The 26,562-nt window shown below is 42.7% G+C and overlaps 1 protein-coding gene across 1 annotated transcript in view; it reads left to right on the top strand.

Moving 5' to 3' along the window:
• Window positions 1-12,985: 12,985 nt before the first annotated feature.
• Window positions 12,986-26,562, top strand: part of LOC311054267 (metabotropic glutamate receptor 7-like) — a gene marked incomplete at both ends in the record, with an annotated part of 254,803 nt that continues 241,226 nt past the window's right edge. The window contains one exon of the mRNA XM_084070143.1: window positions 12,986-13,480. Coding sequence (XP_083926269.1) covers window positions 12,986-13,480 — 495 coding nt within the window. The remainder of the gene's footprint in view (window positions 13,481-26,562) is intronic.

Genomic DNA, 26,562 nt, shown 5'->3' with positions numbered 1-26,562 from the left:
CAAAGCGAACATTTTTAACTCAAATCTTTGCTTCTGGGGATTCTACGAAATGTCTTCTAAATCCTGACAGTTTTTTCTTTTTTAAATACTTGTGTTGCTATAATATCAGTGGTTCTCAAACTTTTTTCATGTCAGGGACCCCCCAAAAGTATATGTATTTGGTCGCGGACCCCAATCTGAATATGTTTTGTTCCAGGGACCCCCAGAAGCAAAGATTTGATTTGAAAAATATATATACGTACAGTATATATTCAAAGATTTGCAACATTTTCACTACTTTTTTTTTCAAAAATAGCAGATCTACAAGCTCATAGCTTGTATATCTGCTATTTTTCAATAGCCAAAGGGCCATGGACCCCCCCCCCCCCCCCCCCCCCCCCCGATCTCAAAATATTGTGATCCAGGGACCCGCAGAACCAAAGATTTGAATAAATTTTTCTTATATATATATTCAAAGATTTGCACACATTTTCACGATTTTCTTTTTCAAAAATAGCAGATCTACAAGCTCATAGCGCGGCACTCGGTGCCGCGCTATGAGCTTGTATATCTGCTATTTTTGAATAGCCCAAAGAAATCTAAAAAATGACACTAGATGCGTTCCCGGTCTCAATGGCTTAATTTCCCGGCCAATAAACGAAGGGGCCGAGGTGGGTTTTTTTTTCCGCGGGAAAGAAATAACTCTAGGGCAGGAGATAATTGCATGTCGGACGGGGTGATTTGTTCTAGACGAGGAGTTCACAGACCATACCGGCCCTGTTTGAGGAGGGGGAATCATGCATATTCCTACAGCAGGGTGAGGAGGTGTTAATGTCAGATCAATAAAGGGGCAAAGTTAGATTAGTTAACATGAAGGTCAGCACGCTGCCGGGCCCTTATGTCTTATTTAACACCATCTGTTTTAGGAGGAGAGTTATTTTACTCCTTCTTTTGCCCTGCACTGTAGGCACAGCGTCTCTGTTCAAGAGGGGATGAGGAAGCACTGTGGTTTAACCCGTTAAGACCGGGAACGCATCTGTGTCATTTTAAAGAGTTCTTTAGCTATTAAAGAAAATAGAAGATATACAAGCTAAGTGCCACGCTATGTAGATCTGCTTTTTTTTTTTTAAATCATGTTTTTTTTTTTTTTTTGCAAATTTTTGAATACATATGTAACGCCCGGCCCACTAAGCCAAAGGGATATCCTTATCGCTCGGGGGAGATATTAGACTTTCACGCCATCAGGCTGAGGTAGTGAACCACTCTGTTACACATATATATATATATATATGTGTGTGTGTTTTAAAGCGAACATTTTTAACTTCGATCTGTGCTTCTGATGGGGGTCCCTGGAACAATATATTTTGAGATGGGGGGTCCGCGGCCAAATACATACACATTTTGGGGGAACTTGACATGGAAAAGTTGGAGCACCACTGATATAGCAACATACTGTTAGGATTTAGAAAACGTTTTTAGATATGTATTTGGCCCGCAGACCCCCCCCATCCATCTCAAAATATGTTGTTCCAGGGACCCCCCAGAAGCACAGATCGGAGTTAAAAATGCTTTAAAACAAACATATTCAAAGACTTGCACAAAATTTCCACGATTTTCTAAAAAAAAAAAAAATCTAAAAACGACACGGAATGCGTTCCCGGATCGAACGGGTTAATTTTAACATTCACAGCCCCACCATCCCCCCCCCCCCCCCTTACCTGCGTGAAGACAAATTCCCAGCTCTTTTCTTTCCTGTTTATCCCACAGACCTGCATGAAGCAGGTGCACTCTCTCTCCAAGCTCGGCCGGATAATAGACTCTCCACACTTCAAATTATCATTGTAATCCATCTGTCATACCTGCTCCGTTCTAATTATGTCTCTGTAGAGCGGCTGTGCTGTGTGTGCTCGGTGCCAAGTCACACACACACACACACACACACACACACACACACACACACACACACACACACACACACACACACACACGCTGGGAAATGACAGATAGGCAACGGCTGAAGTGACCAGTGAAATATGGGATTGCTGCACCGTAGCGTGGTAACTCGATGTTTTTTTGTCGCCTCAGACCGTGTCTTTGTGGCAGTGATATGATACGGCGCTGGTGGGGAGATATATATATATATATGTGGCAAGAAACAATTTTCTTGCCATGAACGATACTGAAGGAGAGACGTGACCTGTACTGTAGGTCAAGAAAAGTTAAGTTATATGGGTGGGTGAGGGGAAAGAAAGCAAAGAAATAGGAAACATACTGGCTGCCTTATCACTGCCAATGGTGGAAGAAGTACTGAGATTTCTGACTTAAAGGATCTACACCATGAATTTATATTGTTTATGTCCCTCAAACATTTTTTCAAATGGTTTGAGCCTAAATCAAGCCTCAGATATAGTCATTCCAACTAACGTCTCTCTGGCTTATAAAGCACTTTCACCTGCAATACCACATTGTCCTGATGTGCACGTGGCGCTAAAAGAAAGATCTAAAAATGTTTTTTTTCTAAGTTGGAACTGAAAAACGGGAGGGATTGTACCGCTAGTGACGTCACTTTCGGGGCCAAATCAGTTTGGCCTGTTTTGAGACCAATTTACAGAAAACCCCAGATATGCTGTGAAAGCCTGAGTGTTCAAACTGGGGTATTTTGAGGGATATAAGAGAGGTAGGGGAGACCAAAAACACACAAAAAAGAAGGAAAAGTTAAAATTCATGGTGTAGTCCCTTTAAGTAAAAGCAGTAAAATATTGCCATACAAGCCCATTGATTGATTGAGTACTTAATTAGTCAGAAATGTAAACAGCACAATGTCTACAAAGGCTAAAAGGATAACACACAAAAAATGTCCTGGGGGACTTGTTTCTATTGTGGTCCTATGTATTCAATTAATCAAGATAATAAATAAAAAAGAAGACACTAATATATCAGCAAATACAAAACACTATATTATGTACAAAGGAGAAAAGGGAAAAAACGTTGGCAGTGAATGACAACCTCCTTTCTGTGGGAAATGGCATTTCTCTCCCCTTGTTGTGTCCTAGATAAATAGTTTTTCAGGCTCATTTGGAAAGAATCCAGTGATTCACATCGTATAATGGATGGTGTCAGGGCATTCCACATTTCGGTGGCAGAGTCGTTGAATGAGAATTTGTTCTATAATTGGGTGGTACCAGATCGTTGTCGCTCCCTCTAGTGTTGCGAGCTTGTAGATCTTTGAATACCTGTTATTGCTACTTATATTTGCTTGTATCTCCCTCTCTCTCTCTGTCTCTCTGTCTCTCCTTCTCTCTCTCCCTTACTTTCCCCCCCGACATGGTCGAGGCAGATGGCCCCCTACCCTAGAGCCTGGGTCTGCCTGACGTTTCTTCCAGTTAAAGGAGTAGTTCACCGAAAAAAACTTACTTATTTTCTATCAATTACACACCCCATGAAGCATTGAATTCATGTAGCGTTTTATGTTTTTATCGCAATTCCTAAGCCAATAATTTGATAACCAGTGGTCTCTCTGGTAGGAGACGCAAAGAGTCTCCTTTGTGTCTCCTACCAGATACATTAGCATCTTTATTATTATCACCACATTATTGGCTCAAGAATGTGACAAAAGAAAATGCTTCATGGGATGTGTAATTGATAGAAAATAAGTCATTTTTTGGGTGAACTACTCCTTTAAGTAAAAGTATCAATACTGCAATGTAGAATACTCTGTTACAAGTAAATGTCCGGAATTCCAAATTTACCTGAGTAAAAGTATTATTGGTATCAAAATGTACTTAAAGCACCAAAAGTAGAAAGTACTTATTTTGCAGAATGTCCCATTTCACAAGTTTTCAAATGTATAAAATGTATCGAAACATTTGAAAATAGCTCACATAGCTCACAATGTGTCGCATCGTGACGGCTATCGAAATGTATATAGGGCTGAAGTGGTTAATGTATGTTTTGTAATAATAATCAAAATCTAAAAAGTAACTAGTAACTAAAGTTTTCAAACAATTTTAGTGGAGTAAAAGTACAATATTTGCCGCTTGCGATGTGGTGGAGTAGAAGTAAAAGTACAGCAAATTGGAAATACTCCAGAAAAGTAAAGATTACCTCAAAATTGTACTTATGTACGGTACTTGAGTAAAACGTACTTAGTTACTTTACCCCACTGCTTAATCCCATGGTCAAATTGGAATGGTGTGTGTGTGTGTGTGTGTGTGTGTGTGTGTGTGTGTGTGTGTGTGTGTGTGTGTGTGTGTGTGTGTGTGTGTGTGTGTGTGTGTGTGTGTGTGTGTGTGTGTGTGTATGTGCACGAAAGAGCGAGAGGAGGTCAGAGTGAGAGAGAGAGAGAGAGAGAGAGAGAGAGAGAGAGAGAGAGAGCGGGGGGATCTCAAACTGAAGTGTAATCTGGGTCTAAATCACCGTGCGTCCCTGGGGGGATAGAGGGCCCCTCTTCCTGGGGTTAGTCAGTGAATTAAATCACGGTGCGGGGCCCCATTTTTCAAAAGTAACCTTTCCGCTGACAGTGTAAGTGAGAGTCAGGCTCCCAGGCAGCCATGAGTCCAAGCCGGTGGAATTAGTGTCGTGCCTTGGCGACACCACTCCCTCTCAGGGTGTCGTTTGCTGCATTTTTTACCACCACCCCCCCCCCCTCTCTCTCTCTCTCTCTCTCTCTCTCTCTCTCTCTCTCTCTCTCTCTCTCTCTCCAATGCCTGCCTGCCTGTCTCCGTGTGTTGATAATGGACGAGGCCATCTGCCTCACTCCTCCCTCTCGCCTCTCTCTCTCTCTCTCTCTCTCTCTCTCTCTCTCTTTCTGTCTCTTCTCCTCTCAGCAGTCTGTTCCTCGCAGCTCCTACACACATATCTCTCTCTCTCTCTCTCTCTCTCTCTCTCTCTCTCTCTCTCTCTCTCTCTCTCTCTCTCTCTCTCTGTCTCTCTCTCTCTCCAGACATCCAGACAGACATTACATTTTAGGCATCAAGCTAGAGAAACCCTAATCTCTTCTCCATGCGTTTCCTTTAACTTATTCAATCCGGGAATACAAAATGTCTTCTAAATCCTATTTACTGTACAACATACAGTTTTCTGAAAACCATATGTTGCGATGATATCAGTGGGTCTCACACTTTTTTCATGTCAAGGACTCCCAAAATGATATGCATTTGGTCGCAGACCCCCATCTCAAAATATTTTGTTCCAGGGACCCCCAGAAGCAAAGATTTGAGTTAAAAATGTTCGTAAAATATATATATTCAAAGATTTGCAAAAATGTTCAGGATTTTTAAAAAATAGCCGTGCTATGAGCTTGTAGATCTGCTATTTTTGAATAGCCCAAAGTATAAAATAATGGCTATAGCTAAAATCAAAAAATGACACGGATGCGTTCCCGGATTGAATGGGTGAAGATTTTGAGAATTCTGTCCACAAACTACAGTACAGGGCTGTAGGACTGGGCATCGTGTTGATATGAGACTAGATATTGTCTGGGGGATTTTGCATAATCATAATATTGATTGACTGATTGATTGATTGAATACTTTATTAGCGGGATTGTTAACGGTGCAGGTCAAAGGTTATGCCCCCAAGGCAGGGGGGGGGGGGGTGTTTCCATTGTGGTCCATTGTAGGCATTTCATTTAATACAATACAGTACAATACGATACATATTGGTAGAAAACTCAGTAGCATCAACGGGTATATTTATAGAGGAAGGAGGGGTGGGGGGCGGGGGCTTGTAGATTGGTTATTTTCAAACATTTTGACTATTTCTGAAAAGATTTACACAGACATTTGCATTATTGTCACAATATGATTTTATGTCACAACTCAATATCAATATCAAAGTATTTGGTCAACAACATTGTAATGTTTGATTTTGTACTTATATCACCCATATCAGCCCTACGTGGCAGTCGGTTAGGAACATGATTTACAGAACATGCATCATTCCCCCGCGACTCTGTGTCAGGCTGCAGTAGAGCCTAATAAGTGGTATGCTACTTGTGTGTGACACTGTAGTATGATCAAGTAGGGCGTTAATTTACGAAAAAAACACAAACACGTAGAATAATGGAGATAAGAGGTTTCTCCCCCGACAGCAACGAGATGAGAAAACACTTGTGTGTGACGTGTGTGTCACACATGTTTGTCACATGCAGATGGACGGGTACTCAACGCTCAGAGGCGGAGAGAATGAGCATAAAAGAACTGCAGTTAAGCCTTAACTGCAGTTCATATATGTTATTTTTATTGCCACCACCACCCTAGTAGCCTATTCACATCTATAGATGTGAATAGGCTACTAGGAGGGTGGCAGCTGCCGTCCCCTAGGGACCACCAAATGACACCCTGCCCCGTGATTTACAGCACCCCTAAAAAAAAACACCACAGTACACAACTCAGGGCTTGGTCATGCGTGTTTACTGTTTGTTTTTTTCTTCTCTCCATTGAGCGGCTTTTCTGCAATCAGCAACGGCTAACACAGATAAATACTGTACACGGCAGGATTAGGATGGAATTAATCTTTAGTGGAGTTAATTAATTAGAAATGTGTCCATCCATGCCTGTAATGTCAATAGGCCATGTTTCAATTAGAGCCACATAGACCCGTGCTAATCTTTTAATTGAACGGGACACACACAAAAAGGAGGAATGAATGCGCCGGTTCGGTTCAGTGCAACAATTTTCCTCCACACACATAAAAGAAAAAAAAAAGCATCTCTCAGAAACGTGGCCACATGCTGGTGACTCAGTGATCAGTGGGACTTGTCTGAATCATTTTATGATCCACTTAGCCATCCTCCCATTTAACCCACTGAGACCGGGAATGCTATATATCTGCTATTCAAAAATAGCAGATATACAAGCTCATAGCGCGGCACCGAGTGCCGCGCTATGAGCTTGTAGATCTGCTATTTTTTTGAAAAATCGTGAACATTTTGTACAAATCTTTGAATATATATGTTCTAAAGCGAACATTTTCCACTCCGATCTGTGCTTCTGGGGGTCCCTGGAACAACACATTTTGAGATGGGGGGGGGTCCGCAACCAAATACATATCCTTTTGGGGGTCCTTGACATATAAAAGTTGGAGCTCCACTGATATAGCAACATAAGTATGTTTTTTTTAATGTAGGATTTAGAAGACATTTGTAGAACTGTGCAAATATTTGAGTTACAAATGTTCGCTTTAAAAAATACGTATATTCCAAGTTCTGCACACATTTTCACGATTTTTCAAAAATAGCAGATCTACAAGCTCGTAGCGCGGCTTTGAGCTTGTAGATCTGCTGTTTTTGAATAGCCCAAAGAAATCTAAAAATGACTCACAGATGCATTCCCGGTCTTAATGGGTTAACGAGTAACAGCATTCTGCTGGCTATGGTGTCACCCAGGGTGTCACACTGTCACTGCCTCACCACGTGTTGCTGTGGGCAATATTACTCATGAGAGTAATATGTTACCTATTACATATTACTCCTTAAAAAAAGTCATAATATTATGTTACTTATTACTTGGAATCAAGAGTAATTTATTCTATTACGTATTCTATTACATATTACTTCTCCGCCTCCACACCAGCAGCAATCTCTCTTGACTGTTTACACAAAATGTTTTCAGAAGGCAGCCAACAAAGCCTGAGTAATATGTAATATGTACTATTTTTTTTACATAGTAATATGGTATAATATTACTGTTTTGGCAGAGTAATATACCTTACACTACTCGTTACTGGGTAAAATAGTGATATTATAGTAATATATTAAAAGTAACTTGTTACTGCCCAACACTGGAAATGATCAGTGGTGGACAGTAACAACGTGCATTTACTTGAGTACTGTACTTAAGTACGTTTGTTTGAGTATCTGTACTTTATTTTATTTGTGTCGATACTTTCCCTCCCCACTACATCTTTCAAAGGCATATGTTGCACTTTTGACTCCATTTCTAGGATAAGGATAAGGATAATTCCTTTAACAGGTCCGTTCATGAAAGTCCTTGCGGTCTTGTTTCCAATGAGGGCCTGTGAGCAATTAGGGGTTAAGAGTCTTGCTCAGGGACAATTTTCATTTCATCAACACATTTGCTGGCCTGGCCTGAAATCGTACCTGGGGCAACCAGGGCCTCTGGCTCCCTAGGCGGGATCACTAACCACTCAGCTATGGCCGCCCCAGCGGAAAAGTAGGGGGAAAGTATACCTTCAGACTGGCAGCCCAAATGGGACGTCCTATCCTATCCTATCCAGATTGGAGTTAGTCTTGCCAGCAGACTGGTGTCTCCCACAATGTTCAAATGCTTCCATCATACAGCCTGGGCTGCCTGGACATAGTTCATATTTAATAGATAGATATAGACATAGATCAGTGGTTCTCAACCAGTGGTCCGGGGACCACCAGTGGTCCTTGAGGGGGTTCCAGGTGGTCCCCAGTTAAATGATGGAGAGTTGGTTACCAACTGGACCCTTATTAGATCTTTAACTCTTGAGAGAGTAAAATGAAACCAAATGGACCCGTAAGGGTCCATTTGGTTTCATTTAAATTATTGTTTAAATTATTGTTAAACATCTGCATTACTTAATTAAAGAATTGTTATTTTTGATCAACGTTTGCCTGTTATCTCTCCACTTTTTAATCATTTTATGTTTGCGGATGACCTTACCATACTTTCCCCTTGTAGCAGTGGGTTCCAACTGCTGCTCAACATCTGTTCTAATTATGGTGTGGACTTTGATATTAAATATAATGCTAAGAAGAGCATGGTCCTGATATGTAGAACTAGGGATGACCTGGAACTCAAGTTCCCTGCCTTTTTCCTGGCTGGTCAAGCTATGTGTGTGTCTAAAAGTACAAAATATCTTGGGCATATTATTACTGACACCCTAGAGGATGATGAGGATATGTCAAGACAGAGGAGAATGCTATGTATGTACAAGCAAATATTTTGGTTAGGAAATTTCACCACCGTACTACTGAGGTTAAGGTAAATCTGTTTAGAGCTTACTGTACCCCTCTCTATACAGCCCCATTGTGTGTGAAATATAAGAAGGAGAGCTTACGCAAACTGCAAGTAGCCTATAATGACTGTCTAAGAATTATGTTAAAGAAGCCGAGGAGCACAAGAGCCAGTGAGCTCTTTTGTACTCTGGGTCTAACCACCTTCTTGGCTCTGCTGAGGAACCTGACCTACAAATTCATGTGCAGACTGGATTGCTCCTTGAATGGAATAATATGCCTGTTGACGGACCCTGGACGTAGTTCTGTCAGGTACACTTCTACGATAAGAGGACGCTGGCGTGAGTGCCTCTCTTAGTTTTATTGTTTTCTTTCCTTTTGTGATGATTTCATCGGTAAAAAAAGATTTTTATTGAATGAACTGTATTCAAAGACTATGATCTGTGGGGATGGGTAATAGATCTGTATTCTCTATCTTTTTTAAATGTGATGTATTGTTCTACCCTGTGGGCCACGAGCCTGTAATAAAGTATATAAAGTTTATATGGTACCAACATCAACACAGCATGGTGGGCAAAATCTTATCCAAAGACAACAAAATATTCTAAGTTTTGGGTCTGAGAGTCTAAATCTCATCAAACGGTGGTCCTTGGCTCAAATAACAAATAAATAATGGACCTTGATATGAAAAGGGTTGAACACCACTGACATAGATAACAGATCTAAGCTTGTTGGATTTTCTTTTCTTCTGAAAATCTCAATTTCAGTACAGCTATGCATTGATATTAAAAAAAATCACACCCAGTGTGAAGTGAGCGGTGATATTTATGAGTTATTAATTTCATCATGCGTCTCGTTAGCCAATCACAATTATCACAATCACAATCACAGCGCGTCTGCGAAGTTTGAAGTTAATTTCATCATGCATCTCGCTAGCCAATCACAGCGCGTCTGCGAAGTTTGAAGTTAATTTCACCCAGCAAAGGGTCTGAATACTTATGGCCATGTGATATTTTATAATAATAATTTCATCATGCGTCTCGCTAGCCAATCACAGCACTTCCTGCAAAGCTTAGACTATGGGCGTGTTTTCCACAGAATGGCGTCACAGCGAAAGACAAATTTTCACGACGGAAAGAAAAACTTTCACAAGGGATGGGTCCTAAACCCTCTTATAGGAGCGGTTGCACCGCTCAAAAAAGAAAATGTGCTTTGTTATTTGGAATACTTAATTATTCATAGTACTACAGTACTTCATCTATACTTTGACTCAAGGGGGTTGAGTACTTTGTCCTTGTTGGAAATGACTCGTATTTATGAAGGACTTGGCTGTAATACATAATAAGTCACAACTGTCATTAAGAGCTGCATGTCTCAATAAGTATGAATTTCCTTGACTTGATTTACCCTGTAGTGTTAAACACCGCTGGCACGCACAGCCTGACTGACTTTTCATAAATTAATTCCTCTAATAGGCCTGCTAATTCTGCAGGCTACACTTGCAAAACGTGATTCTACAAGAGAATCTCACTGTGAAATCCTGAGTGTTAATGTGACTCTTGAGAGTGTCCAGATTGGGACCAAAATTGGACCCGAAAAGGGTCCATTTGGTTCCATTTTGCACACTCTCGAAGACGAGACGACTGATATAATTTGTGAAATTAATTTCTCTAATAATAGCCTGGTAAACGTGATCCGGAGAATCTACTCTGTTGAATCCTGAGCGTTTATGGGACTCTGGGAGCGTGCAAATGGAACCAAATGGACCCGTGCGGGTCCATTTGGTTCCATTTGCACACTCCCATTAGTGTGGAGGATTTGACTGTGTGTAGGCCTATAGCTACCGCTCCTCTTGTGAAAACATGGCTTATGCAATTAAGCATAGCTCTGTGTGTGTGTGTGTGTGTGTGTGTGTGTGTGTGTGGGGAGAGGGGGGGGGGGGGGGCAGAGGGGGGGTGGACAGGAAGAGGCAGTGTCTTCTGAAGACAGGTTGCCGTGGAGACAGGTGTGGATGCTCTTGCACACACACACACACACACACACACATACACACACACACACACACACACACACACACACACACACACACACACACACACACACACACACACACCCTCTGCGTGTGTGTGTGTGTGTGTGTGTGTGTGTGTGTGTGTGTGTGTGTGTGTGTGTGTGTGTGTGTGTGTGTGTGTGTGTGTGTGTGTGTGTGTGTGTGTGTGTGTGTGTGTGTGTGTGTGTGTGTGTGTCTCTCTCTCTCTCTCTCTCTCTCTCTCTCTCTCTCTCTTTATGTTTTGAATGGTGTAATGAAAAGCAACAATAGCAGCGAATATCTGTGAGCCCGATCCGTTTGATCTCTGGGGAGTTCTGTGTGAGCCTGTCATTCATTCCCCTTAATGTCCACACGAAAAGAGAGAGAGAGAGAGAGAGAGAGAGAGAGAGAGAGAGAGAGAGAGAGAGAGAGAGAGAGAGAGAGAGAGAGAGAGAGAGAGAGAGAGAGAGAGAGAGAGAGAGAGAGAGAGAGAGAGAGAGAGAGAGAGAGAGAGAGAGAGAGAGAGAGAGAGAGAGAGAGAGAGAGGAGGGGGGGGGGGTGGCGAGAGAGAGACTGTGTGTAAGAGAGAGAGAGAGAGAGAGAGAGAGAGAGAGAGAGATTCCAACGGACCACATTGCCTTACGGAGCCCCGCAGCAGCAGAGCTTCTGCTAAATCTGCACCGACTACTGCGTGCTTTATGAGAGGCAAATAATCTACAGAATGGAGAACACATTCGACCAGACCAGCTCTATAATCTATAATCTATACCGCTAGCGCTAAAATGAGCTTTTTTCCCTTTTTTCTTCTTTTTCTTCACCGGAGTTTTTCTGTAGTCACTATTTAAATTGGCCATCATCATCATCATCATCATCATCATCACTATGATCGCTGAGGATGAATCAGACATGAAGTCTCCTCCACGTTGAACGGCGTCTCCACAGAGAGAAAGAAAAAAAGAAAAGCAGAGGGAAAACTCCATCATCTCACGTTGAACGGATTCCTCTGGCTGTGAGTCATTTTCCTTTTGCGTGCGACTGGTTGCAGAGGAGATGAGATGGAGCTCTGAGAGGCGCTTTAATTAGCTGTTGTGTTCATCATCTGAAGTGTGGAGGACGGCGCATATCTTAGCGTTCATTCGGTTGCCTATAGAGTTATAGATCGGGTGTATCAGGCTATAATAGGCTGTATCGCGCGGACCACTGCTTGGAGATGGAATCCCAGCAGAGGACCATGCACTCTGTCTCTGCGCTCCCATGCAGGAGTGAGTTGCTTTCAACAAGAATGTCGCCGAGTTGTGCCGCTCTGACGATACAAAGTATCCATTACTGAGCGACTCGGTCCTCTAGACTTCATTGACGCTACATTGTAACAATCTAAAGTATCCATTACGAGTGAGAGTGACTATCAGTCCTCGTTACATCGCAGCTACAGATCGTTGAGAAGAAGACATGTCAGTGTAGTTGGTGGTTCTGTCTGTGCAGTGAGTGGACAACATAGGAACCCGAGACACACATGCGGCACTTATAGGCTAATCAGTGGCGACCGTTCTCTCGCGTTTAAACATTTATATTGACGTTTTTTTTTTCCCCTGACAAATGGATGGATGTTTCGCCTCCTTTTCCCGGGGAAGTGGGTTTTCGACAGAGCGTGTCTTCTATTCAACAAGCGACGCCGCTGTTTTTGACGCTCCTGTTTTTTTTTTAGAGAAGCGATGGGCGCAGCTTCCCTCCACACTAGGATGATGCGTGTTGCATTTTTCAGCCCCAGCTTGTTGAATCATCACCACGTCGGTGGAGAAGATAACATGGGTTCGTTTTAACAAAACTTCTCTTTTGACTGGCCTCTTATTATAGTTTAGACTCTCGTCTATCCGAAAAGCTCTGGTGGTGCTGAAAAGACAGCTCCCGTTCGGATAGACGAGTGTAGACTCTCGTCTGTCCGAAAACTTCTCTCTGTGGTCTGTGAGAGACCAGTGAGTGACCAGTGAGTGACCAGTGAGAGACCAGTGAGAGACCAGTGAGAGACCATCACCATGGCTCGCTCTCTGTGGACAGTGTTTTGGCTCTTGAGGACCGTAGTAGTAGTAGATAATTTGGCGCTGGCACAGGACACATCCTACGCGCCTCACTCCATACGCATCGAGGGCCACATGACGCTGGGGGGGCTCTTCCCCGTCCACGCCAGGGGCTCCGACGGCGTGTCCCCCTGCGGGGACATCAAGAAGGACAACGGCATCCACCGGCTGGAGGCCATGATGTACGCCCTGGACCAGATCAACCAGGACGAGCAGCTCCTGCCCAACATCACCCTGGGCGCCCGGGTGCTGGACACCTGCTCCCGGGACACCTACGCGCTGGAGCAGTCGCTGACGTTCGTCCAGGCCCTGATCACCAAGGACACGTCCGACGTGCGGTGCACCAACGGCGAGCCGCCGGTGTTCGTCAAGCCCGAGAAGGTGGTGGGAGTCATCGGCGCGTCGGCGAGCTCCGTGTCGATCATGGTCGCCAACATTCTGCGGCTCTTTCAGGCAAGTGTGTGCAGCGTGTGTGCAGCGTGTGCGTGCGTGTGCGTGTGTGGGGTAGAATTTGTGTAATGCAAATATAATTGACTGATAAAGATTGCTGTATGGTTGTAGTATAGTAGTAGACTGCCATTATACCCACTTGACGACCTTTTTAAGGTTTTTATTTGATTGTTGTTTAGCTAAAGAGGAAGAAAATAGGCTATTGGCGATTGATTGATTGATTGATTGATTGAATACTTTATTAACAGTTTGTAAACAGTACAGTGGTACGATTTTCAATGATTGTTAAAAAGATAAAACAAAAAGCCCTATATAGGAGCTTGTTTCCATTGTGGTCCTGGGTATTCAATTCATCAAGACATTTAAAGACATACTAGATTGTCTGTCCAGTATAGCTAAGGATAATATAGTGGTTGTGAGACTTGGCAATGCTTGCCGAAAATAACTGATCTAGTCGTTGTCAGCTTGTAGATCAGTTATTTTTTGACCAGCAGCGACACACACCGTCGTACGCCTGAGTTATAGACTCGCTGCGAGAGAGGCTGTTGCGCATCTCTAGTGGTGCTGAATGGACAGCTCCCTACGTTCACTACCATTCTGTCACTGCTGGATTCTTTAAACCGCGCTGCATGCTGCTTGACTGAGCAACTGACAGACAGACTGTCATCACCACCATCACAGCCAGGCGTGTGCACAACAAATCCTTGAAGAGCTGGCCTGATGCTCGATCGCTCCTTGATTACATGACACTCCTGTAATTGGCTGGCTACAGCAAGTTTTCCTTTGTTGTGGGGGTGTGTGTGTGTGTGTGTGTGTGTGTGTGTGTGTGTGTGTGTGTGTGTGTGTGTGTGGGGGGGGGGGGGGGGAGCTTGGTTTGATTTAGTCTGACTAATTGAGTTGTTGTTGGATGAAAGTACAGCCTAATAATTCTGCGTCTGTGCTTTCAAAACAGGTTGACACTACACTTGACAGGCAGTATATGGTTTAAGAAGTGCACATCCCCATTATTAGGTGCTTAAAATTCGGGAGATGAACAAAACAGTTGCTGCAGAGGCACGAGCAGATGAATTATTAATGGTTACGTTCACAAGCAAATAAAAAATAATAACGCTAGGGCCTATTAGGCTACTTGAAACATGGCGTTGCAGACAGCTTCTGTTCTAAGAGAGGCTTTTAAAGCGAGTCGACAAGACACATCAGAGCCAACTGTGTCTTTGTTAATGATCTGCGGTAGCAGATTGTGACAGTCAATAATGCATTCGGTGTGTTTTTTCCAGATCAATTAGACAAACCGAGGGCCCCGGCCTTAAGTAGCTGTTTAACCAGAGAATAAAGCCATCAAAGTACTTAACATGCTCTTAGCACCCACGCTTTATAGTATGCATAGATGCATGGGCGCACGCACGCACACACACACACACACACACACACACACACTCACACTCACACTCACACTCACGCACGCACGCACGCACGCACGCACGCACGCACGCACGCACGCACGCACACACACACACACACACACACACACACACACACACACACACACACACACACACACACACACACACACACACACACACACTGTCACTCGTACTCATATAAATCCTCTTTCTTTTACAACAGATCCAATCTTTAGCAAACCACTCCATCCTCCCTCTGGGGCTTTGTGGCTCCTCAACCACAGCCCTGCACAGTCCAATCCTCACTGATAATTGAACTCCGACATGGAGTACAAGCCCATCTTTATTATACCCATAATGCAGTGGTTCTCAACCTGTGGGTCTCGGGGGGCCCAACATGATTTTTTTCTTTGGGGGGGGGGGGTCACTTCATATGACAGTGAAGTGACAATTTAAGGACTTTTAAGATGTTTTTAATACCTAAAAACCCTAACCCTAATAACTGGTCAAACATTGGCCACATTGTCAAATAATATAATAAAGAGGTAACATTTTGGTAATATTTATCTGTTCAACCGAGTCAAACAAAATGTAATGCCTCAACTCCTACAATTCCAAATGCTTGTCAGGGTGAGGGGTCCCCAGTTCAAATATCCTACTATAATTCTAGTAACCTCTGTAGTGGTGAGTAGGTGAGTACGTGAAGCTACCCGGTTCTCCTCAGTGGCTGGAGCAATTGCTCTGATTTTGCACACAGCCATTGACCATTACCATCTGAACGCAACTGTGAAGCCCGTTTTTCAATTTAATCAAATCTCAGCTTCTTATTAGCGTTTATGTGTCAAACAATGTCGCCATGGTTACGGGCCTGCCCAGCTATGGGACGAACTGCCTCCCGGGTTGCCAGATCATGTGCGCATATCCCCCCACGGATGCGCTGCGCCGACCGGGTATGGTCTGATATTAATTTGGGGAGGGGTCGCTGCCTAAAAAGGTTGAGAACCACTGCCCTAATGCAGTGGTTCTCAAACTTTTCCGTGCCAAGGACCCCCAAATTGATACATATCACCCCACACGGACCCCCATTTGAAAAGATATGCCAGGGTCCCCCAAAAGAGACATTTATTTTAAAGGCTATAGCAGTGATTCATTCCGAACCATTTTAATTTCAAGGAACCCAATTTGATATGCATTAGGCTACGGACCCCCATTTGATGGCATTTGTATCTCTGGGACCCCAATATATAATCTAACTCTGTGAGAGTAGACAAATGGAACCAAATGGACCCATTAGGGTTCATTTGGTTCCATTTGTACACTCTCGAATTTACCGACCCTTAAGGGTCCATTTGGTTCCTAACTATCAATCATTTGACTGGGGACCCCCTGGAACCCCCTCAAGGATCCCTTGGGGTCCCCGGACCCCACTTTGAGAACCACTGCCCTAATGAACCACTTAAACTCTATATATTTTGTTCAACAAAATATACTGTCATAGTTACTTATTGGTCCCCTCCTTTTTTTCCCCCCTCTACCCTAAATCTCTTCACCCCAAAATAGACAAACTACAAGCTAACTACGCTTTGCAACGCATGAGGAGCTTGTATGCAGTTTTCTCGCTATATTTGTTGCAAATGTTGGCCTATTATGACATGCCCAGAATGGAGATGCTAAAGGGTTCTTGTGGTTAATAATACAGGGGATTTTGCTGTATATGTGCTTGGCTTTCATTTAGCCTGGCATTGGCCAGACTGATAACGTGGATTCACTCTCCACGTTCCTCCCCCGGTGTCAGTCTGGACTTCGGAAATCTATAAAATGACACACACAGATGCGTTCCCGGTCTTAATGGGTTAAGCCGAATATATGTAGGCCGAAAATAGCAGACCTATCCGCGACGCGTCGTGATGAGCTTGCGGGTCGGCTATCCCCCCCCGCCTCCCCGCCCGCACGGCACTGTTGTGCGACAAACTATATGAATCAGAGGGCTTTAGTTATAGCAGAAGTCACACAGTACAGGGTGGGAGGGCATGCTGCCTGCCTGCCTGCCTGCCAGCCTGACAGCCCAAGGCAGAGGGGAAGCGTAGGTGGGCCCTCCTCATCACGCACGCACCAACCAACCAAACCCATGGCACTAGAGGAAGGATTAGGCTTGTGTCGTCATGGGGCCGGGGCAATCAGTGGGATTTCTGTTAGATTGGCAGCGCCTGTCAACGCGGCTCCTTCCCACGGTGGATGAGGCAGTCACTCTGCATTTATGGTGATATTCCTCCTCCTCATGCCTCCGCCGTGGTGCCACCTTACAGCTGTCACCGTGGGCTGTATACCGACACTGATCGACCCCCCCCCGCAGCCCAGACAGACAGACCTTATATGCGCGTTCCTCCTTTGTCGTCTGTGTGGGAGGGCGAACTCGTTTTTTTTTAAGTGTCCCTCTTAACCCGTTAAGGCCGGGGAAACGCGTCCGTGTGTCGTTTTAAGATTTATTAGAGCAATTAAAAAAACTAGGACCAGGAGACCTGGTACTGCCAGACCCCTAGTGGTTGAAGGAAAAGAGGGACGAAAGAGGGACAAAAGAGATCTCTGTATGTGTCTGTCTGTGTCCCTTTTATGCCCATATATGGACAAAAGAGGGACAAAAGAGGGACGAAAGAAGGACAGACAAAGCCTCCCTTTTATGCCCATATATGGACAAAAGAGGGACAAATAAGGGACAGACAAAGCCTCATGTAGGCCGACCCTCTGGGTCTGGCAAATAGCAGATATACAAGGCACAGTGGCACAGAGCTCTGAGCTTGTAGATCTGCTGTTTGTTTTTTTGACATCGTGAACATTTTGTACAAATCTCTGAATATAACATTTGTAACTCAAATCTTTGCTTCTGGGTGGATTCTACAAATGTCTTCTAAATCAAATTCCAAAACAGTTTTTTGAAAAAAACTTTTCTTGCTATAATCAGTGGTGCTCAAACCTTTTCATGTCAAGGACCCCCCAAAATGATAGGTATTTGGGATCCCCCCATCTCAAAATATGTTGTTCCAGGGACCACCCAGAAGCAATGATTTGAGTCAAAAAATGTTTGCTTTAAAAAAAAAATATATATATTCAAAGATTTGCACACATTTTCACGTTTTTTTTCGAAAATAGCAGATCTACAAGCTCATAGCGCGGCACTCGGTGCCGCGCTATGAGCTTGTATATCTGCTATTTTTGAATAGCCAAAAAAATGACACAGATGCTCTCCCGCGGGCTTAATGGGTTAACCTTTTCCGGATGCCGCGGCGGCGGCCACCTTTTTTATTAGGTGAACCCGCGGAGCAATTGCAGAGCCATTGTAATGAGGTTGTCGGTTATGTCTGTGTGGGTGCATGTATGTCACTCTTGTTTTGTGATGACTCATTAAACCGCCGTGTTAGGGGTGGAAACAGTTCATCGAACTAATCAATGTAACCACTTAAACCCTATATTACGTAGTTGACCGGGGTCCCACAGGGCTCCGTGTTAGTTCTGCTCCTTTTCCCCCGCCCCGCCCCCTCTACACCACCAAATCTCTTTGTTGAGAACAGCTGATCTACAAGCTCACAGTGTGAGCAACGCGTTGTGAGTTTGTACCGTAGATCTCTCTCGATTTTCTGTATATTTCAAAGCGACAATGTTGTACGACAGCATAAGTGGTTTATCAGACTAATTAATTTAGTCAATTATTTAAAGAAAGAATACTAGAATATATATATATATATTTTTTTACAAATCTCTTTATTTATTTATTTTTGATAACAAAGAGGTCTGATTTTTTTCTGACAAAAAAACAACAATTAAACAAAGCAACAGAGAAAAACAGTAAAATAGTGAACCGATACCAAAAGTACATGTTAAATGCAAGACATATAAAAACAAAATTAACCGACAAAGACAGACAGTAACTAAAGACACTCATTCATACCAGGGAACAGGAGGGAGAGAGTCAGGAGGGGAGGGGAGGGGGGTTCTCTGCTCAGGACACTAATTTGTGAGTTCTTCCCCATAGTAAGGGTGCCAATGTGGTCCAGAAAAGGTTGCCAAATTTTGCGAAACATCATTGTTTAGATTTTTCGTTTGATTATCAGTTTTAATCGAATAAGTAATCGATAGCATAATTGCTTAGAAAAAAATGATGGATCGCTGCAGCCTGACACTTTATCATTGTCAAATCACAACACGAGGCCATGAAACGTACTATATTACAACGCGTGGTTCTCAACCCTCTCTCTACAGGTTGAGAACCTATATTAGATCTAACTCGGTGTCTTGCATATGGTGCAGTTTGGTGGTCAAAAATGTCAAGGCCGGCCATGATGAGACAACGCAGAATGGCCTCGTTTTTCCTTTCTCATCTTTGTGCACAGTAAAACTCCTGAGTTGAGAGAGGAGTACAAATGGAACCAAATGGAGCCTTTTGGGGGGACCCCCAAAATAGAACAGAGTCAGCACCGTGGACCAAGCCACTTTTTATTATTTACCAACCATGTGACGTTGGGAGTCTGGCATAGCTCTTCTTCAGACATGCCAGGCTCCAAAAGCAGTGGTGGAAAGTAACTAAGTACATTTACTTAAGTACTGCAATTCTGAGGTATTTTTAGCCTACTTAGTATTTACAATTTCCAATACTTTTACTTCTACTCCAGAGGCAAATATTGTACTTTTACTATACTACAATTATTTGACAGCTTTAGTTACTTTGAAGATTTTGATCATTATTACCAAACATACATTAACCACTTCAGCCCTATATACATCTCGGCCATTTGAAAATAGCCGATCTACAAGCTCACAATGCGTCGCGATGCGACGCATTGTGAGCTTATAGATCTGCTATTTTCTGAGTACTTTTACTTTTGGTACTTTAAGTACATTTTGATACCAATGCTTTTGGACTTTTACTCAAGTATATTTTGAATTCCGGATTTTTACTTGTAACGGAGTATTTCTACATTGCAGTATTGATACTTTTACTTAAGTAAAAGGTGCCACTGTCCAAAAGTCACCTGGGTGGTATTCTGAATAAAACATAGCCTCCACCACCTGGCATGTTAACTTGTTTACCCTCTCAGCGTTATAACACTGAGGATTTCACTGACTGACTGAGTGCCGCATTGTGTTGTTCAGAATCACTTTATTTGGCCAGGTGGGATCATATGTGAGTAATTTGACTTGGTGCACTGCTCTTACATAATGGAAAAACAAACAAAAAAAGGATTCGAGCAATTCTGGTTAACGATCGCCCCTTAACGGGCTGATTCCTTAACGGCTCCCTGTATCGATTCCTATATTGAAAAACATCTAACTTGATTATAATTTTTGATAAACACAAATTCAATCATACATACAGTATTGCATACATATTATTGTAGCCCTCTGGGTTGTGTAAGCTCAGCTGTACTTTTCACCCTTTATACTGACGGCTGTCGTACTGAGGAATGTCTGTCTGAATGTCGCACTGACAAACCAGACCAATACATTCTAAAGTACTCTGATGATACAGTCTTGATTTCTCTTTTGGATAGTTCCAGTGATCCTGGACTGCACCAACACAGAGTAAATAAGGTGGTGGAGTGGAGTGATAACACAAAAAAGACAGAAGAGATTGTTTTTGGTGCTCCACTAGAGATACACAGATCCCCCATTACTATTCATAGTGAACAGATCAACCAGGTATGTTCGTATACATACCTAGGAGTAGTAATAGACCACCTTCTGTCATGGAAAGAACAGATTGAATCAGTGGGTAAGAAGACAAAGCAAAGAGTCTATTTCCTTCTCCGTCTGAGATCTTTTGGTGCTAGTAGACAGATTCTTCTTTTGTTTTCCACTTCTGTTATAATGAGTGTCCTGCAGTGCTGTAGTACCACCTGGTATGGATGTCTGTCTGTAGCTTTAAAGTCACAACTGCTGCAACAAGTGAACATTTGTTCAAAGATTGTTGGACAACCACTTCAGAGGCTCTATACATCTACGTATAATGACAGTATGATAAGGTTGGCAAGGAATATCACTTCAAACACTAGCCATGCTTTGCATGGAGAATATAGGTTGCTGCCTTCAGGAAGGAGATACGGTGTTCCAACATACAATAAGGTCAAACTGAAGAGATCCTTTGTCCATCAGACGACATTGAGGCTTAATCAGGAGTTATAAGCCAGGGGTAGGCTGAGTGGTGGACATTGCTCTTGTCTTTGCATGTCTTTTATGTATGTATTTTGTTGTTTTCTTGTGTCATGTCAAATGTGTGTACTGTTATGTGTTGCATACATGGCTGTTGGGTCGCAAGATAAATTTCAGTGCAAACTGACAAAGTATTATCGTATAGTATCGTATCGTTTCAAATGGATCCTTACAGCTCTGTAACTATCTCAGAGTGCACAGATGGAACCATGGACCCATAGTTATGGTGGTCCTTGAAATTAAGACGTTTCAGAACCTTTCGGAAACGGTTCCTCAAATGTTGGATCCAGTGGTGTAAAGTAACTAAGTACATTTACTCAAGTACTGTACTTAAGTACAGTTTTGAGGTATTTTTTACTTTACTGGAGTATTTCCAATTTTCTCTACTTTTACTTCTACTCCATTTACATCTCAGAGGGAAATATTGTACTTTTACTCCAATACAATTATTTGAAAACTTGAATTACTAGTTACTTTGTAGATTTTGATTATTATTACAAAACATACATTAACCACTTCAGCCCTATATATATTTTGGCCATTTGAAAACATCAGATCTTGCGACGCATTGTGAGCTTGTAGATCTGCTATTTTCAAAATGTATATTTTTTTAAACTTGTGAAATGGGACATTTTGCATAATGAGTACTTTTGGTAACGGAGTATTTCTACATTGCAGTATTGATACTTTTACTTTTAAGTACAAAAAAATGTGAGTACATTTTCCACCACTGGTTGGATTCGATTCCTCCGGTTTCTGTATCCCATCCCCTATAGGGAGATCATAGTAATGAGTGATTTGACTTGCTGCTCTGCTCTTACATAAGAAGAAAACCCATCCAGCAGATTAGTATTGATAGTCAGGCTGTAATGATGATGGAGGAGGCGGCAGACCTCAGCGGCAATCAGGAGAGAGACAGGAAGTGACAGTTCTTCAGCCCATTTACCTTCTCATCAGTCATGCACTCTTTGATTAACATGGGCCTTGCAATTACAAGTTTCTCCATATTATTATTGACTCCAGTTCACCACGTAGCTAATTAAATTAGCCAAAAGCTAGGATGAGAGGGCGCCCGTTCAGACATAATTGAAAAAAGAAAATTATTCTGAGAAAAACAGAGTTATTTGTCATTACTCTCATTTATCTTTTATTTATTTTTTATGTGACCTTTTATTTAGCCACAGGGGTATAAAGTCCCTTTGAGATTAACACATTGCGTGCCAATCGCGTAGTTCTACGCGAACCTAAATAATTGGGCAGCGTGCCAGTCGTGTAGTTCTACGCGAAGTGGTCTTTTTTTTTTTTTTTTTCTCGCAGTGACACATTTCATTGTAGGCCTCCCTCGCAGTGACACATTTCAGTGTAGGCCTCCCTCGCAGTGACACATTTCATTGTAGGCCTCCCTCGCAGTGACACATTTCATTGTAGGCCTCCCTCGCAGTGACACATTTCATTGTAGCACACCCGGATATGGAAATATCCGTATCCGGAGATTTTCGTTCCCATCCGCCGCCGCTCTAAATCTTCCCCATAATCCGCCATTATCTCAGAGTTTTTTTTTTCTCCTCGCTGAACGCTGTTTAACAGAAACCGTGACTACTACTGCAAAATTGAATGTCGCCGATTGAAACGGTCTTCTCTGGGCCACTCACACAGCCACCCTGTGTGTCTACAAACAGTTTAACGCGCGATCTTAAGGTATTTAGCGAGGTCTGTGGCGACGTGAAAAAAACAAAAAAACAACAATAAATCGCTGGCACTGGTGAGTACATTATGATATTAAACTCTGGCGTGGAATGTGTTAAAAGTTGTTTTCCAAAGGAAGCCCTAGGGGCACGACAGCCAGCATTGCAAATTAAAACACAGCAACGCAGTAAAACCATGCAGGAATAAATAAAAAATTAAACAACAGAATTAAAACGTTATCCGGTAGGCATACAACTATTACTTCAATAACCTAGCAACTGAAAACACAGACAGTTCACAGAATCTGCCTCCAGCTCTTTAAACCTGACTGTAAAAGCGTTCAGCACGATCGACTGATCCAGTCTCAAGGTACTTTACAGATCGTTCCACGCAGAAGCCTTTTTTCCAAACTCATGTACAAGCAGTAAAAAAGCAAGTGTAGTAAGGTCCATTATATTGCTAACATCAACATAAAAACAATAACACAAGTAAGACAATCAGATAAGAAAAAAAGTGAAGCTTTCCTGTAGCAGAAATAGTAACATCATCAACATAACAATACAAATATTGTGTAAATAAGGCTTACAGATACCTCGTATACGTTGTGCAACATCGGTTTGAGCAACCTGTACAGGAATCTATAACAGTCTTTGACTCTTTGCTACAATACCACCTCATATTAAATCACACATCTTGTTAGCGCAATATGGAATGGGTTTACGTCATAGGACTTAATGGGGGATTCCACTCGTTTTCAACATTCAACTATGTCATTAAGGTCATCACGTTATCACGTCCGTTTAGAACAGTGGTTCTCAAACCTTTTCATGTCAAGGACCCCCAAATTGACACTTGGGGGGGTCCCATTTGAAAAGATATGCCAGGGACTCCCATAAGAGAAGATTTTTGACGGCTCTAGCAGTGATGCTCAACCATTTTAATTTCAAGGACCCCCCGTTTGACATGCATTAGGGCTACGGACCCCCATTTAATAGCATTTCTATATCTGGGACCCCGATTCATATTGTAAAATCAATGTTGATTTAACTCTGAGAGTGTGCAAATGGAACCAAATGGACCCGTTAGGGTCCATTTGGTTCCATTTGCACACTCTCAGAGTTACGGACCCATATGGGTTCATTTGGTTCCTAACTATCCATCATTTAGCTGGGGACCCCCTGGAACTCCCTCAAGGACCCCTGGGGGTCCCCAGACCCTATACTTTGAGAACCAGTGGTTTAGAAACATCACGTTACTATAGTCCAACGTCGCGGAAGGATTTCCCTACTTCCGTACTGTATGTCAGGGCGGAATGAATATTCGCTGTGCATGTACATCTTACTGGCTTATAATGGCATAATTATATTCTGTTTCACAAGACATTTGTATGAATGGATCCGGAGGCATCAACTGAATGAATAGTTTGTGTGAGATAACTGTGACGCCTTGTCACTCCCTTCAGACGTCAATACTCCTGCCACTCGGCACAGAGCGTGTGTGACAGCCCCGCCCCCTACACCAGCCATTCTCAACCTTTTTATTTCCAAGGACCCCCAGTTTGACATGCATCAAGCCACAGACCCCCGTCTCTTTGCTGTATAATCACTGTGTTCATTTAACTCAGAGTGTACAGATGGATACCAAATGGACCCTAATGGTTCCATTTGGCAGTGGTGGAAAGTAACTAAGTACATGTACTCAATTACTGTACTTAGGTACAATTTTGAGGTATTTGTACTTTACTTGAGTATTTCTAATTTTCCAATACTTTTACTTCTACTCCACTACATCTCAGAGGCAAATATTGTACCTTTTACTCCACTACAATGATTTGAAAACTTAGTTACTTTACAGATATACATTATTATATTATGAAACATACATTAACCACTTCAGCCCTATTTTATACATAGGCTATTTGAAAATAGCCGATCTACAAGCTCACAACACGTCGCATCGTGACGCGTTGTGAGCTTGTAGATCTGCTATTTTCAAACATTTTAGTACTTTTACTTTTGGTACTTTAAGTACATTTTGATGCCAATACTTTTGTACTTTTACTCAAGTAACATTTTGAACACAGGCCTTTTACTTGTATTAGGGCGCGCTCCCACCGCACTTTTATTTTACCTCTGGGGCAGAATCTGCCAATGCTTTGTCAATGCAAATGCGTGGATTCACGCAAGAGCGGATCTTTCCGCCTGTCGCGCAGACCGTGCGTTTATCCGCTCTACACGAGTTGTCCATTTGAAGCAGAAAACTGCTGGAGGCAGGAGCTGATTTTCCCCCTCTGTCCAATCGGGTGAGTCGAAAGCGGACCGTCCCAAGACTCAGGAAGCACCATGGTGCTCAAGGCAGAAGGCGGTGCGGGCTACGGGGAGGGTCCTGAAAGTGAGTGACAGGTGCGTCACTCCCGTTTTTTAGAATCCGCTGGCTGCAAAAAAACTGTGGCCGCGCACAACCTGCGTTTAACACTAGCCGACCATGTTTTGGTGGGAGCGCGCCCTAACAGAGTATTTTTATATTGTGTACTTTTACTTAAGTAAAAATATCTCAGTACTTCTTCCACCGCTGCCATTTGGACTCCCAACACATGGTTGGATCAACCCGCGATGGTCTCCCCCTCCTGTGTGATAATGAACCATCAGCGCGGCCAAACAGCGATTGTAGATTTTATTGCAGGGGGGGGGGGGGGGGGACATTAAATATTGTGACCGGGCACTCAGGATGTGAGCGGCCGCTGATCTGTTAATGCTGGAGAATTGACATGAGGGATGGATTTTTTTTCCTCCTTCTGAGGGCTCCCAGGAGGCTTGATCAATACGGTTGCCATGGAGATGCTGATTTGCTACTTAGATGCTTGTATTTCAGCACCTCTCACGCTGCGTTTGAAATGAGAAGAAGCCCCTAAAGACATGAGCATGGGGAGAGGAGAGGAAAAAAAAGCAAATCAGCAAAACGTTTGAATTTATGCCAAAAGCATTGTTATGGTTTCCAAAAGCATTGTTATGGTTTCCAAAAGCATTGTTATGGTTTCCAAAAGCATTGTTACGCTTCAGCTTTTGTGAAATGATCCTCGCCTTGGTGCTCCGCGAGCAGGCAGCGATTTGTTTGTGGAGCAACAGTTAATTGAACAAATCTAAATATATATACTAGGGGTGTGCCGACTAATTTCACGATACGATACGACGATGATACACGATATTGGGCTCACGATATTGCTACGATATGATATATGGCACTTTTTTATGATGAAAATATATGGGGGTGAAAAAAAGCAAATGCAAACAAATACTTCTGTTTTTGCATTATTATTATTGCAACAACAACAACAAAAAAGCCAAAACGATACATATCGTCACAAAAACGTATCGCGATATATCGCGATACGATATATCGGCACAGCCCTAATATATATATTTATATATATACATACATATATATGTATGTATGTATGTATGTATGTATGTGTACAAAGCCAGATATAGGGGTGGTTGGCACCACCCAAAAAGAGAGAGAGAGATACCGGTAGATATAGATATAATCCATTTTAATATAACTAATCGATTTTAGGTGAAGAAATAGAAATGTGACTTTTTTAAATCGGGAAAATAGCCGATCTACAAGCTCATCATTGTGAGCTTGTAGATTGCCTTTTGTGTTGTGCTACATCATTGTGCAACCAAGCATAGAATAGGGCTTTTACGTGGTTAATCAGACTGAGATCGATTTAGTCGACTATAAAAAAAATCCATTCGAATGTATGCGTGTCCACTTGTTGATATATAAGACGTG

This window comes from Gymnoscopelus microlampas (assembly GCF_963454915.1).
Source record: "Gymnoscopelus microlampas genome assembly, chromosome: 10".
NCBI classification, from domain to species: Eukaryota; Metazoa; Chordata; class Actinopteri; order Myctophiformes; family Myctophidae; genus Gymnoscopelus; species Gymnoscopelus microlampas.
Note: the sequence above shows the minus strand (reverse complement) of the source record. Positions and strands in the feature narration are given on the sequence as shown.